This window comes from Epinephelus lanceolatus, chromosome 6 (genome assembly GCF_041903045.1).
Source record: "Epinephelus lanceolatus isolate andai-2023 chromosome 6, ASM4190304v1, whole genome shotgun sequence".
Lineage (NCBI taxonomy): Eukaryota > Metazoa > Chordata > Actinopteri > Perciformes > Serranidae > Epinephelus > Epinephelus lanceolatus.
In genome coordinates this window covers 6,975,917-6,992,448 of record NC_135739.1, presented here as the reverse complement: position 1 = coordinate 6,992,448, position 16,532 = coordinate 6,975,917, and the positions used below count along the sequence as shown (strand labels likewise).

The 16,532-nt window shown below is 40.4% G+C and overlaps 2 protein-coding genes across 3 annotated transcripts in view; both read right to left on the bottom strand.

Annotated features, from left to right (window-relative positions):
* Window positions 1-12,873, bottom strand: part of shroom2a (shroom family member 2a) — a 57,477-nt gene extending 44,604 nt beyond the window's left edge. The window contains exon 1 of one of the 2 annotated variants that reach the window (XM_078168554.1): window positions 12,667-12,873. In XM_078168554.1, coding sequence (XP_078024680.1) covers window positions 12,667-12,873 — 207 coding nt within the window. Of the gene's footprint in view, window positions 1-9,662; window positions 9,975-12,666 lie in introns of those variants that run through there. The other variant, XM_033621996.2, reaches the window with a different exon arrangement.
* The window catches only part of LOC117254401 (AP-1 complex subunit sigma-2), a 52,142-nt gene continuing 48,382 nt past the window's right edge, over window positions 12,773-16,532 (bottom strand). Inside the window, exon 5 of the mRNA XM_078168556.1 lies at window positions 12,773-12,880. Within this exon, the coding sequence (XP_078024682.1) occupies window positions 12,863-12,880 (18 nt within the window). The 3' untranslated portion in view covers window positions 12,773-12,862. The remainder of the gene's footprint in view (window positions 12,881-16,532) is intronic.

Sequence of the window (16,532 nt, the reverse complement as noted above, 5' to 3'; positions counted from 1 at the left end):
GAAGCCTCTTGGATGAGAGGTGAAACGTCTAAGACGCTCAAGCAAGTCCAGTTGCCTACAATATAGCACTTTTGACTGCCATAATGTTTGCCAGACAGCTGATGTATAACAAAGGATCAGATCAGGATCTGTACAGCTCAGTATATCCGATCCTGATCATTTAAACCAAAATGTCTCTATCAGCCCCGATACCGATCTTTGAAATCGTAGCAGGACATTACTAGCTGTAACATTATCTAGCTCAGTGGTGCTAGGTGAATAAGCAGTAGATGCACCCTTCCCTCTGCGTGGTGATACGGTTTGTGGGTGTTGTTTGGTAGAAAGAAAATAGTCTCTACATGAACCTGCTCACAACAAGGTCTGTGGATTATCTTGAGTAACTGGGTCTTGATTTCTGAAAAGAGACATTGCTGTTGAGTTTTTTTTTGGTGCTTTGAGTACCACAACTCGAGTGCCATCTAGTTTCATTATACTGGAGACAAGGCAGAGAAAGAAAAAGTATTTTTTATTTGAGAACGAACTGTCCCTTTAACAAGAACTTCAGCACTTTTTTTTGGTCTGACACCTGAAAATTTCTAATATATGAATTAATATGACAATCTATGACTAGCAATTATTGGTCTCATGTTCATGGCAGTCAGATTTTCAAAACCAAGGGCAGCATAGCAGCACAGAAAGAAATGCTTCATGGATATGTGAGAGAGGCGCACCAGCCGGCAGTTTCTTGTTGACATTCCTACTATATTTTACAAGGTAACAGTGACAGAAGAAACACACTGTTTACCAGAGATAACAGCAGCAGGCCCGTTTCTAAAGACATGGATCAAAGGCTATAAAAATACTTCAAAAAACTGCTGTCCAGGCCAGTGGCATGATGTAAAAACAAACCGTATTGTGTTTGTTTGAGGGCAGACACCTGGAATAACACATCTGTCAAAGGGAAGTATAGTGAACTCAGCACAGTTCTCTGAAGTCAGCGACTGCTGGTGTTGGTGTATCCCATCAGACCAACCGCATATAAGATACTATACTGACTGAAACACAGATACAGCGCAGGTCTCTGAAGTGTCAGCGTTAAGGTCAGCGCTGTCCTCACGCTGACGCAGAGAGTCAGATATGAGAGGTGCAAGAAGGCATGGCTCAGTGTGGAAAGAAAAGCAGCGAGAACTTGCCCGGCAGTTGGCACATTAACACACATGAGCCAAGCTCTGCAGCTGATTATCAGTTCTCCGCTCAACCTGTGAGAGGGGGCCGTATGACTCCACTACAGAGGTATGTGTACATTTACAGACCATTACGTCTTATATGGCCTTCATCCTCAGCTCAGAAAACCAGAGCCAAGATAACTTGAATCAAAGCCCCTTTTCATTTTTCTATAATACCAATTTTAAGGCAGGGTTAAGGCAGGGCAGGCCAAGGGGTTTTATGATGGCTGGCCGGGTTCCTGAGCTGGTCCTGATATGGTAGTGTATCTCGTACAGAAACTGAATCACTGACTTATGTGTTTACAGTTGGTTACTGTGTTTAAAATGGGCAAAAAAAGCACCACAGTTTGACTGAAACTGGAAAATCGTTCTCACTATATAACACTAGTTTGAATACATTTAACCTTGATAAACAGGAACCAAACAGTTTTCATATTTAGGCCAACTGTTGTCTTCTGCACGGGTAAATCAGAGCTCGTGGGTTATGCAAGATGAAGGTTAGTTTATGGGCCACATACAGCCTAATATGATCTCAAGAGGGCCAGACCATTAAAACCATTACATAACAACCTATAAATAACACCTCCAAATTTTGCCCTTTCTTTAATGGTAAAGGACATTCTGAAAGCCTCCATGTACAGAACAGATGATGAGCAACCTGAGATGTCTCACAAAAAGACAATTTCAACAAAATGCATCAGTTTTGTTCACAATCTGTCAGTCTACTACTCACCAACTAAATTTACACGCACACTATTATTTCTATTCTGTTTGTATTCTGTTTAGATATTCTGAATGAGGCTTGAAGCATTTTCTGATTAAGACACATAGGATATGCAGGTATTCAAGGTTTCAAGGAACTTTATCTGGACATGCATACAGTGAATACATGCATTCAGAATATACATGTATGTCGCTGGTCGTCACTATTAGGCTCGCAAAGTCATCCAGTGGGACGGATTGGACCTTTTGGTGAGCTGGTTCTGGCCCATGTCACCCAGTGTAACACTGTGGCTCATTGATGTGTTTTAAGGGCGCATTCACACCAGGATAGTCTGGGGGACTTGGTTCGATTGGACGGGGAATGCCGAAAAATTTCACACCTTCATTTGGTTTGGTTCACTTTCACACTACACTTTTTAAAGCGAACCAAACCGCCTGGACAACGTCACGCAGTTACAACAGTTGCTCGTTTGGGGGGCGGTATTGCCCGAAACGACCACTGACCAGGAAGAAAAAAAGCATGAGGAAGAAGAAAACCTGGCTCATCGATTGGCCAGGACTGAAAATGGAAATCCATCCCCTTCAGCCGGCTTGATCACCACAAAAACAATGGTGCAACACCAAATGTATGCAGTCTTGGGGTTTCTGTTTCTACTTTGGTGTCCAAACCTAATTGTTTTTTACCTCTGCTCCTCCCAGTTCGCGCTGTTGGCTTTGTTTTTTCCTACCCAAAATGCACTGTGCTCTACGTCACTTCTTCTCTTTGGTTCACTGGATAGCCCGTTTGCATTTCCCACCGTAAGCAACCTGCACCAGGGTTCACTTGCAAGTGAACTGAGTCCTCCAGTTTTCAAGCGGACCAGGGTTTGCTCGTTTGGTCCGCACCAGAGTTCAAATGAGCGTTCATGCCACTCCAAATGAACCGAACTATCCGTAGAAGCGGACCAAACAGCGCCAGTGTGAATGCGTCCTAAATTGTTTTTGGACGACAAAGGAGCTTTCTGTGAAAACCTGATTCAATGACGGAAAATCCTGCAGAGAAAGTTGCTACTCCAGCATTGGCACAACTGCCTACACTGCAAAGAGACCCAAAAAGGAGGACAGACTTATCAAAAAGAGAGTCTAATCAACAAAGTGTTTCAGAGATGGAGAGTACATGTTGCTAATAGCTCAGCCTTCTGCTGACCGGAGCCAAATGCTTACGTTAACGTAGCTAATGTTAGTGAGAAATTCAAATCATGGTGTGTCCTCCGCCTAACTCCCTGCTGCTACAGACCACCTTCCTGGGAGAAGAGTGGGCAGCAGCTCTGTAGGCAGACCCCAAGTCAGCGGCCTCAGCAACATGAATCCAGCCAGCGCTGGGGGACCAGACAGCCCTGACTCCCCACCTGATCAGCAAATTTTCTGTTGCTGCCGTTACACATTAGACCTGGTGGCATCTGCTGTGACACCCAGTGCTGGGGGGTTTGCGCTAGCCGAATTCAAGCCACTATAGCTGCTGATCGAAGGTCCGTCTTAAGAGCTGCTGCCAGCTGTCCTCCCAGGGAAGCAGTTCACAGCGGCGGGGAAGGAGGCAGAGGGACGGTGTGGTGGCTCACTAGCTAAGTCTTGTCTCATTTATGGTCTGATAAACAGAAAGAGAGCAGGGCAAGGAGGAGCTGAGTGAATGCAACTCTGTAACAAGAAATTAAAGCAAATGAACTAATGTATGGGAAAAACTGGGTTACTGTATGAAGCGTGTGCATATGCATGGTCGTCCAGTAGGAGGGGCTTAGGTCAGAGAGAGGAGAGCTGCAGGAGGAGGGTGTATTTTCAAATTCTGGCATTTTATTTTGCCTTTTCAGGACTGCTGCATACCCCAGCTTAAAAAAATGTGGGGAAATTAAAACTTTGTGGCTGTAAACAGGTTTCAGGTTAACTAAATTTGCAAACTCCAGAATATATTGGATTATACAGTGTTTGGGAGCAGATCATGCTGCTTAAAGAAGTTTGATTACATGAGAAAAGTAGTTCAGACTAAGCAGAGAGGAATGATGAACTGTAGCTCCACAGAATCAGATAAAGTCAACAGTAGTTCAGGTCAGGAGAATATTAACTAAACTGATTAGTGCAACCAAGGCAAAACACAACTTTAATCACATTTATCTAGGCCTAACAAAGTCAACAACTGTAAGTCCAACAACTGACGACAGAACAGCACTAATTGTTAAACATACAGTAAACACAAACAAATGATGTCTTTAAGATCAACAACTTGCCAGGACATATGTCTGCCTCCAGCTACACACTAATCTGGTTTTTATCCCAAACAACATGGCTCCGCAATGAGAAAATATTTTAAGAACGTAAATAAAAAACAACAAACAGTGTCAAGTAGCAGCATAAAGGAAAACATAGGGGCAAACACGGGCAGTGTTTACCCAACATCAAGGCAGGAGATTCATCGTGCTTTTCCAAACATTTTTCACCATGGCAGCCCAATCAGCTCAAGCCACGCTGTGTCCTTTGTTTACCATCTTCCTCCAGGCCATAATCAGTCAAACTCCAGCCATCCTGGATGCCTGTGTATCCTCAAAAATAGCCTCATGTCTCTCTGCGGGACACGAAGGGAAGGATGTGGTGGTGATGAGGGTAAGGAATGTGTCTTTTCTGCTGACAGATGTCCTGTGCAGCGAGCTGATGGAGCACTAAACACACACCTCCTGTATAGTTTTAGGCACTGCCTGCACATATCACTGACAACGTTCAATCACATAAACTATCTCACCCATATTTGACCTTTGCACAGCTTATTTTTTTAGTAGTTTTTAGTTTAATCTTGTCTCTGGAAGTTTTAAGCATCTCTGCTTTTTGCGAAATTTTTGCAGCAAATCATTATATTTGGTTGTAGCAAGCAATTACCACATGAGCAATGTGACAGTAACTTTAACACTGCTCACTTTTAGAGAGTTTAAGCATCCTTCCCAAGTGGTGAAATTAAATCCTTATACATTATTTTTATGGCTCTTTGGGTGGCAGTGTTGGCCTGTCGGTCTGTCCATCACTTCAACATCTCATTTGTGGTTGAGACTCAAATGTCTACACAACTATTAGAGCGCTTGCGATGACATTTAGTACAGATCTCCATGGCGCCCAGAGGATGAATCCTAATGACTTTTGCTCTCGCGTCACCATGACGTTGATATTTGTGGTTAAGACTGGTATGACTCACCAACCTTTGCAGGGATTGCCATGAAATTGGACACAGACATTCAGGCCCCCCTCAGCATGAACATACCCATATTGGTAATCCCTTAACTTCTCATGTAGTGCCATTATCCGGTCCAAATTTAAATTTGTGCAGCTCTTTGGTTTATGACCAAATACCTGCTATTGAGCTACACTTGTATTTAGAGCTAATTTGCAAATAATGGCTCGCTAACATGCTAAACTACGATGATCAACACTCAGTGCAACTTAAACCTGATAAACATCAGCATGTCAATGTGAGCAAGTTAGCTACGGCTAGCATTAAAAATAATCATGGGGGACTCAACTTTACAGTTGCAAGGTTGGCAAAATTAGCAACCATTTTGAGGAAGTGGCTACCAATTCTTGGCCTTTGGTTGCCATCAGTGGCATCCACCTTTTAACAGTAAAAAATAGGGACAGCAACCATCAAAACATGCACCACAACAGAATAAATGCATGTTTAATATTTGCTGCATTGTGATATCTTAAAATTGCTGTTACAGTCAGAACTAAACCCAGATGACATCACATGTGCCAACGCTGCATGCATGTTGGTGCGTCATTTGAGTGCGCACAGGCATCTGTTTTAGAGACACTGGCAAAGCAAATTAAGTTGTTTGACTGTGCGGTGAAAAGTTTAACTAACCTGTCAACATCACAAATGAATGTGCAAATTGATTTAACTAACAAAGAACATGAACACTGATCAATAATCTTTCCATATTCCTTCCTCCACACACCTGACTTCCACAAATAGAAAACTATGTGCTTCTTTTTCCCCTTTCATGAGCCATAATCCTTTTCTCTATGAATCATCTTTGCCCCGGAGGTTGAGCAATTCTAAAACAGTCAAATCGAGCCCACAATGTTGTCACACACAGGATTCAATAATTGGTAAAACCTGTTTACCTGCAGGTGATTTATCCCAGCGTGTAAGAACAGAGACATTTTTGCAGTATGTCTGGCACTGCGTCTTTAAGAGCCAACAATATTTTCTTCCATATAAAATGTGATCCTGGCGCAGGGGATATATGTATGAGGTACATGCCCAGCTGTGTTGTGTAAAACAGGATTATATAAGTTTATCAAGACTAAGGACTTTAAGTCCGTGAAGACCTTGAGCATAACCTGAGCTATGAGAGGAATGTTAAGAATTTTAATTAGTTCCAGGATTTTTTTTAACCAATACTCTAAACCTCTCATCAAACTGTGTGCCCTTTTTTTTTATCATCTCTCATTTCAGCAATTGGAGAGAATGCACAAGGGAAGAACAGCCAAAGGAATAATAAATGCACTCCCTCTTCAACAGTGTGTTTCAGACATACCTGCCAAAACCAAACAGAGTACTCAGTGTTCACTATGAGTACTAAAACAGAAAGACATGAAAATAATGATATGTTGTAATAAAGGCAAAAACATCAATGCCAAGAAGGGATGTTGCAAGAACCCATACTTCAGTACCACGTCGATGCCAAAATTCTGAAAATGTGAAGGTACCAGGGATGCAACTCTCTCCAGCCTGATGGGGCTGCATATACAAGTGTTTCTAGCCGTTAAATGCAAAAGGACGAAGAAAGCCAAGGAAACTAAAGATAAAAACATCAGTCAACATCACAACATGTGTGCCTTTTTATTTTGTGGAAGCATTTTTCAGTCAAGGTGAAATCAGCACAGATATGATTGATTACAGCAGGATTTGCCATGCCCACCATATTAACATCAATGAGGGGTGTGCAACATACATATCTGTACTGAATTGTTCGATACGAGGCTTTCGGTTCAGTACGCATTACCAAACGAACTATTCATTGAACTGAAACAAAAGATACAGCTTGATCTGTGTTTAATATAAAGTTCTTAGCGTCACTGCGCCCAACAAAGCAGCCAACAGGATGTAACAGCAACATGCTGTCTGCTCCTCCCACCGCCAAACCAGAACCAACCCCCCGAGCCAGGACACGAGAGCTGCTGCGTGGCTAGTCTCTCGTTCAGCAGCTAGTAGCAGCTAATGTTAGCACAAAACACACAACCACCATAATGAGCAGTAACTGCCGACAGGCCAGGCTGCTGATTCTGCCGCAAAGACTGAAAGGTACATCAGTGACGGCTGCTTAGCTTGTGTAGATGACTGAAGCAACACTGATACACTTTAATGTCAGTAGTAACGTAGGTTTTGTACACTAAGACACAGAAATGGTAAAAAAACAGTTAAATGGTCTAACTCCACAATTCACACCACACAGTTCACAGTCTTTTCACATTTTCAACAAGCACTTTCTAACTCGTATAACGTGCTTAGTACAAAATCACTGATTTAACTTTACCCAGACGTAAACGAGCCCATTTCAGCCGGACTGTAATTTCTGCTTTGTACAAAAAACACAAAAGCCCGAATTATTTTTACATTTAAAAGTTCTTAAAAATCATGACAATTTCTCTGGCATTTCTACTTTTTTGTTGTATCGAAAAGGTACCAAACCGTGACACCACTGTATCGTATCGAACCGAAACGTGACTTTCGTGAACTGTTACACATCTAAAATCAATCAAAGTGGCACCAATACAAAATTCAAACGCTGTCACTGACGTAATAAACCTTCCTATTTTTTTTAGTTTCCTTGTGTTACGTGCCTGTGTGTTTTGGGCCCGCCTTTTGTTTTGTGTTTTTCCCTTACTTTTTTCAGCGTGCAGCTGATCTCCATCATTCCTCATCAGGGAGGGTATAAATGAACGCAGGAGGAGGGCCAAGAGGCTGTGACAGAGTTGTGACATTAAGATGTGGGTAACAAGTAAAAGTTTGGCTTAATGCTGTGATATTTGGTTGGCTGTGATTAATATGTTCTTTATGTTTGTGTTTCCCTGCTACAGGCGATCCGGTTCCCTTTTGGAGCTCGTTTGTCCCATTTGTGTTTTAAATAAACTTTTTGCCGTTTTTCTTTTTTTGAAAGTTCCCTCTATTTCATTATGTTACCCCCCTCCATAGACCTCTCCTTAAGTAAATGTATTTTTCAAAATTCTTTGCAATGGGAATGCTGCTGGTTTTCACTATGCTGCGAACATCAGCACCGTAACCAGGCACTGAGCACCGCACGTTTGGCATTTTTTTCCTGATTGCTGAGCGTTAACAAATGTTCAACTTGGGGTAAAACGCCGCACTCATCAGCGTCACCCAGCCGTCCAATCACCGTGGAGGAGGGGCAGGACAAACAGCCTACCACAAAGACCAGCTTTCACATCAACATGTTCAAGTGCTGAAGTTAACATACTGTCGGCTATATACAAATAATTTAAGTTTCTTCACTCGCAAAATCTTATTAATCCACGCAGACTAGTTCTTGGCATTAGAGATGGATCATCAGAGATTAATAATAACATTTAATTAACTAATTTAAATGTTTTAATAAAGGAGTGTGTGTTAACGAACATGGGAGTTGTTTTGTTTTTCTATTTTTACCGCGGTATTGAGTATTGAGAATAGTAGAATTTCACTGGTATTGGTATTGACTACTACATTTCTGATATTGTGTCATGCTTAATGCCAAGTGGGCATTTAGGATTACTAAAGAGATGTGTAATCTGACAGACAGTAAAATGGTCTGTGGCTGAGGTCGCTGTAGGAAACCTAACACAGCTGTGTTACATAGTTGAGCAGGACGCAATGGGACGCAGAACTGATCTGAACATTTTTAAGTCGCCTGACTTGTCTATGACACTATGTTCACACATTTTTCTTCAGGTGAACAGAGCAAATACAGTGTTTTACTGTGAAATACAAAATGGTCATATGCTTTTAACCATTGGGAGCAGATTTCAGCTCCTGCGTCCATGTGGTCCTGTTCAGGCAGGACAGAAAACAGCACTCACAAAAACAGGACGTAGAGCACATATGAGTGCAAGAACAGCTGACCATATGTTTAACTGAAATCATCCTCTAAAAACACTGGGCGAATAAAAAACAAATTGCATCAGGTTGTACATACAGACTCACACGAATATTATATCTACCATTAGACAGAGAAATGTTGGGGAGGCCTCAAACATTTCTTTCAGCATTACGCAGATAAGGTTATTATTTAATGAGGGAAACAGTAGGTTTACTTTACCTAGATAACACAAGTAACTCTACATATACCTTTGTAAATCAATGGCCATAATCTAAGAGCCACTCCTAAGGAGCACAAATCACTAATCCTCACTTAATTCATCCCATCATGCCATTCCAACGGGCTTCAGGCTGTCACAGATAATTCACTACATTTAGAAAATCAAACAAAGCTCCTACATTCCTCCCCTGCTCCTGGTACCACAAGCTACCCTCCGAACTGAAATTCAACCCAGCACGAAAATATGAGAGAGCCAACGTTCAGGTAAGATCTAATAAAACACACATTGTGGCCTACGTGACAGCAAACTCGGCCAGGAAGACTCTGAAAAAAATTATCTAAAATATCTTATAATAAAGTTGAAAAGTTCTCAAAAAGTTCTGAGGAATTAACATCTCACCATCAGATGCAAACAGGTCCACTTTTCGCTGGTCGGCGAAGTAAGGATGTGGCGTTCAGTGACTAAACATTACCAATGAAATGCTGTCAATATCAAACCGCAGACTGTAGTCCAACTGGGCAACAGTTCACTCCACACAATTCACCAGTGTGACCTCGACATTTAATCTTCCAGCTTAAAGAATTAAAATGGTCAGAATTCTTGTCATTTGAATTACATGCTTGTAAAACCTATGGTAATGAGGTGAAGGCGGTCCTGGCTGTATCGCTCTGAGCCCGTGTGGTGCCTGAGATCCTGAGTTTCGTCCATCCGAGTTGGACTTTGGACCTCTTTTGGGTCAATACAGAAACAACGGATGAAAATCAAGCAGGCACGCAGCTCCTGACAAACAGGTGCTGGTATTTTACCACGTCAAATTAACTAGCAAGGTCTTCTGTAGTCAATCATTACACAGTCAACAGAGGAGTGAGGTTACAGTGTGATTTCAGAGCTGATTGGGCTGCTCTGTGTTTGGGTAATCTTCTCACTGTATGCATACTGTGGCTCGTAACACACATTTAACAAAGTTATGGAGTACAAGAATGAACCTACAGTGCGTGTCTGTTGAATGTTTATTTATTTTTAATTTTTTTATATTATATTTTTTATATTTGTCCAAATGAACACAGCTTTGACACAAGACTGCACGGATCACACCTGAAAGGAGATAGTTAACACTCTCTCCATAGAGCAGCTACATGTCTGAATACATGTATGAATTTCGAAGATGAGTTACTGCACTGAAGAAAATCTAAAGGCCCTGACGCACCAAGCCGACGGTCGGCTACTGATTAATGCCGGGCCGTCAGTGAGCGTCTGTTGCCCTAGTTTTTGCAGTGTGTCCTGCACCTCTGGCACTAGTCGGCCCTTGTCAGCCCTTATCGTCTGTTTTTTGGCAGATTTAGGCCCTGATCACACAGAAAGCATTTTAGCAGCTGGAGGTGGCTTTTTGTAACTGTTTTTTAATGAGAATGAAGGTTTTTGCTCACAGTTTTTGTGTTGCGATGCGCCTCGTGTTTCTGTGCACTGAACCCCTTGACTTGGAAAAACTCAGAGTGGAAAAGTGTACTACGTCATCTAAGCTTTTTTCCTATTGTCCAATTAGGATGATTTGAAAGGCAGGCCTTCTGTGGTGGTCACAACAACAAATTTACACTTTACTGTACTTTTCCACCGCAGGTACTTTTATCATTTACCCAGGATTTTGAAAAAAAAAAAAACAGCGTGTTTCCATTGAAATTACGGACAGACGATGAGGTCCAGGCTCTTTTGAGCGTATTTGCCAAGGAAGAAATTCAGCGGGACTTCGAGTCGACAACTCACAACGACCGAGTCTATGGGAGAATAGCCGACAAGCTGGCTGAGCTAAATATAGGGCACACGCCGACACAAATTCGTGAAAAGTTGAAAAACTCAAGCAAGATTATAAGAAGCTGAAGGACCACAACAGCCGCGGTGGTTCCGACTGCCGTACTAACAAGTGGTATGACCAGCTCGACGCCACACTGGGCCATAGACTGGCATATTTTGGCACTACATTAACAAAGGACTCGGCGACCTTGTTCCTTGAGGCCATGTGCCAAGATACACAGGAGGCAGTAAACCAGTGGAACAAAGGTAAATCACAACAAAAAAACTTGAGCGTCCTCCATCCTGGCGTATTGTGTCACACAAATGATGATGCGGGCTTGTCCGTCGCTGATTATGGCGTAAACGTGCTTGTTTGGCCTTCAGCTTCTTCTTACCGCCACCTACTGGACTGGAGGTGTTGTGCAGTTTCTTTTACCACTCCCCCATCTGTCATCAGCCCGATTTGAATAAACTGTCCAGAACTTTAAGGTGTGGTGGAAACGCAAACCACACAGATTACCAGGAATTTTTACCCAGGTAAATAAATACCTGGAAATAAAAGTTCCTGGAAATGTTGGTGGAAAAAGAGCCAATGTCTGTACTTACTTTAACTGTAATCCACCCAGTGACTGTTATATATTTCGCCTCTCCTTCTCTACGTCTAATTTTATTCTGTAGCACCAGACAAGAAAAATTTACAACAACATGTTTGTCATGTCAGCAGTGATGTGCCAGTTATCAGAGCAGTCAGTACTGTGCGTTTCATTAGTTGACAGTTAACTATTCTGGGACAAAACTGATAAAAGTCAAAGTACGAACACATATGCAGAGAGTAATATTTAACTTCTGTAAGACATCATCACCTTTGCCATCGTGATAATGGACCCATGGAATTGATCTGAAATCATGATTTGTTTGGCATCCTGTATTGTAAAGTAAAAGATATTGAAAATGTTCATATTAGGAAGGCATTCATCTGAGACTTCAAAAGTAGGTGGAAAACATGGACACTGACACTAACTGATGTTGATGCAGTTTTACACTGACGGACAGACTGTTTATCACAGTTAACGTTTCTGTTTGTCAGTTCTAAGTATCTCATTATGTTCTGAATATAGCTCATGTGCTGTGTGTTATGTTTACTGCCACTGCAAAGAAAATTTTTTGTTCATGTATGTCATAGTTTGTCCGTCGGCACCATTCAGGGGTATTTATGCTAACATCACCAAGAGCTCTGTAGGAGAGGCTCGAACTGGGGCTACGGTTCTTTATCAGAGGCACAGCATCTGCTGCCACTGTTGCTGGGAGCCTACGTATGTAATAGACCTCACAGTCATGTCTGTTTTGTCACAGTTAGGGAGAAGCGAGAGACTTGGGCTGAACCAAACTTCAAGACCCCCAGTTTTCTTATGGAGTCAACCATAAGAATCATCATGAAATCAACACTTTCTTGAGTGACGTTGAAAGTGTGATTGAAGTTCATGTGATAAGAAAATGATAAGATTTTGACACAGCCTTAAAGAGTGAGTAAAAAGGCATTCCCACCAGCAACCTTGCAAATGCTCCCTCAACTCTGAGTTGTATCTGAATTAAAAGAGTCTTTTGTCGTATTTACCTTGGTGATGAGCAGAGGTTCTCGATGCTCCAGTCCTCCTCTGAGTGTAAATCCCCATGGCGCTCCTCCTGACAGAAATACATCCACCAGCTTATAGCCATCACCATCTCTGCTCCTCTGATCCAGATCCTCCGATCTCTGCCTCACATGCCAACGGCTCTCTGTTTCTGTGTAGTGTGCATCATGTTTATATCCCTCAGCATCCATGGTACTGCTGTAACAGTAAAGAAACAAAGGAAAGCATGAAAACATGTTCAGACACAAAATGATAGTAAGCACATTACTGTTGACCAAATGGCACTGTATTTAAAAAGGCTCAATCTCAGGCCCAATGGTGAACCATAAAATACCATCAAGCACATAATCTGTAAACATGTCCTGCTCCAGTTTTATGCTGATGACACCTCGCTGTAACTCTCTCTGAAATCTACTGTCCAGCCTGGCAAGAGCAGAAGTCTACAGCTACAGATCTTCCCTGGTGCTAAAGAACAAGACAATATTACCCCCATCTTGGCGTTGTTACACTCAATGACGGTCAATTCCAGAAAAGACTGAGATTTTACTGATCACTTTCACAGCTCAGTGTGGTCCGGCCAACCGTCACACCACTGATCTTTTAAGCCCTCCTGAACCTGAGCGTGACCTGAAAACACAACTGACTGTTCTACAATCTAAAGCTAACTGAGCATTTGCACGTGGCTGGAGAATATGCCCAGTAGGTAAGAAAATGTTCAACTGTAAATATTCTCTATTAATTTTTAATACATGTTTTTGTACAGCTGACTTTAAATATCAAATAAAATGATTTATCAACAACTTTCAAGGCCCCATTCCCTCAAATTCAAGGGCCCAACACAGCATAGTTTGAGACACGAATAAAGGTTAATTACTGTTATAAAACTGAGAGCAGGCTCCACAGAAGCCCACAGATAACAATTAAAAAAGAAAGTTATGGCAGACAACATCAAAAGAACTACTATTTCTAGTCTTGAACAAAATATATGAATTCAAGAACTTTCACTGACCCATGTCTAACCCAAAAAATAATCATAATCATATTTCCCCCCATTAAATTCACAAGCTTTCAAGGATTTCAAGGCCCGGTGGGAACCCTGTCTCCATTTTTTACGAAGCACTTTGATATGTCTGCTTAAGGCAAATTGTTAGGGATGGGGGGATCGATATAGCATAGGATATCAATACTTTGCATGGCAATAATATATTGATAGATGGACACCGAGATTTTTTTATTGTGTAAATTATTTTAAATACAAATTAAGCTTATAGTAGCCTACTAGCATAATGAAATTAATTACCTTTTCAGTCTACTAGATACATTTTGATTAAGTTTTCCTACATAATTTGTAGTTACAAAAAGGTAATAAATATATCGCAATATATGTTATCGCAATACATTTAAAATTGCAATAATATTGTAATGTGACTTACAAGGCATGCTAACATCGTTTGTTGGAGCTTCCTGTGATTCCCATCTTTAAAAATAGTTATGATTGGTCAATAATACATTAGATAATAGATTGCTGTATCATTGTCAATCTGTTTGATACATGACATAATACACCTTCCCCATGAATGTTTTACATTACATGAAATAGAAATTAATTTTAAAACATTTAAGTCTGAATTCTTAACAGTCTATAACTACTTTACTTTAAAACACAAATGTGTTGTAATAATTAAGATAAAAAAAAACTTTACAGAACTGTTCATATTAATTTGATCAAAACAAAAGTTTTAATTTTGACCAACTGCATCTTAAAACACTGAGTCGTGTGCTGACTTTAACGGCCTATTACTAACTGGCCTTTTGTCTGTTTACATGGTGTAGGGTTTAACTGACAATAATGTCTGTTATTGCAACGGGTTAGAAGACAAAAGGAACATGATCAAAGCATGTCAGTGCACACAAAGGTTAATATACAAACATGGCAGCATCCGAAACAAACATCAAACTATCACAACGAGGCACTACAATAATATCACTGAATGTGCCTTTATTTTGGTAGGAATCTAAATGTAGGATGTCATTGTATTGGATTTTTGGAACATTTAAATAAGGATAAAGATAGAATAGTAGCTCTCCCCTAAACATTAAACGTTTTAAATATTCTTTACAGCATTAATTTGATACTATTTCAACACAAATGCCTCTTATTATAAGAATTCAGCATTCATTTAGTGGTTTTGGTCACTTGATTACTCTGCTTAAACATCAAGGCAAATTTAATTCAAGTTAATTAGGTTAAGAGGTATCACATCTAAGATGTAAGTTAATTTTAACATAGATTTCTGACCTTCATGGTTATAATGACCACACTGTCTTAGAATAAACTTAAATACTTTATAAGGAATTCTTCGTAAAGACACATTATGACTGTGTGGATGTTAATATAATAACATTGCTTGTTATGAAAGCTGTTTGCCTCAGTCTCTGTGGTATAAACTCATCCTGGTGTCACTAAGTTAGAAAATCTGTACGGCTGCGTCAACACCTGTTGTCATACACTGCAGACAGGCTGACTTAAACTTAATGCTCTTATGTGTGAGAGAATTAAACACTAACAATGTCGAGCAGCACAATGGAAACCATGTTCGTCTGCACCAACAAATAACCAACACCGGGCTGAGTTAAACAGACGTGCTCCTTTAAAAAGGTGACCGACTCTTCGTCTGAAACAAACACTTTGTTATTAAATTAAATACTCGAGTCTGTGGTGTTCAAACCTTTCTAGAAAAACGTTATAAACACATGTTTTTAAAGGCTGACCTTACCTGGGAACTCAACTTCTGGATAAACCGGTGAACACGAAAGCTCGGTCGGTGTGGCACGCAGCTAACGTTATATCCCAGGTTTACGTTACACATACTTCATCTTTTACGACCCGGTTACTGTCCAAAGGAATCACTTTGTATACTCCGGTAGTTCTTCGGACGATTTCAGGGAGTTTTAAACTGAAGGTTTCCACAGTTTTAACCGCTGTAGTTCAGTCCGTGTCCCACTTCATGATAACAAACCGACACCGACACACTGACACACTCAGGAGAGTTTAAATTAGCTAAGCTAACGTAGCAGCAGCTCCATCCAGGACAACAGGGATAACAAGTGGAGACAGCACAGCGCAACACCGCCACCTGCCGGCGGACAGGCGGTAACGTCACAGCTCCCTCTGAAGAATCTCAGCTCTGATAACGTTTTAGTTGATCTATATGGGAATATGACACTGCTGTCTCAGTGCTTTTAAAAATGGTATTTTATATTGCTTCAATTTTCCCTTAGGTTTTTGGCACTGGACCACACATTTGATGACCATTACATTCTTGTGACTTATAAATCACGTTAAAATTATTTCTTGTTTATGTGTTCAGTCTTTTAAAGTGTACGCCCTGTTTTCTTTTTGTGTGGTTTTGTTCTGTTTCTTTCTTTGTTTCTAATAAAAAATAGCATTTTGGCTAATTCTGGCATTTTTATACCATGTGTATTTATTAATTTGCACTTTCCCTTTGTCAATAAACTAAGCTAAATGAATTACTACTAAACTAAATAAAACTGAACTAAACTAATTAAACTAAACTAAATGAATTAAACTAAACTAAATAAAACTAATTAAACTAAACTGAACTAAGCTTGGCTAAACTAAACTAAATTAATCAAACTAAATTAAAGTAATTAAACTAAACGTATTAAACTTAACTAAACTAAGCTAGGCTAAGCGAAGCTAAACTACACTAAACTAATTAAATGTAACTAAACTAAATTAAACTAATTAAATTAAAATAAAATAATTAAACTAAACTAAGTAAACTAAACTAAATAAGCCAAACTAATTAAACTAAACTAATTAAAC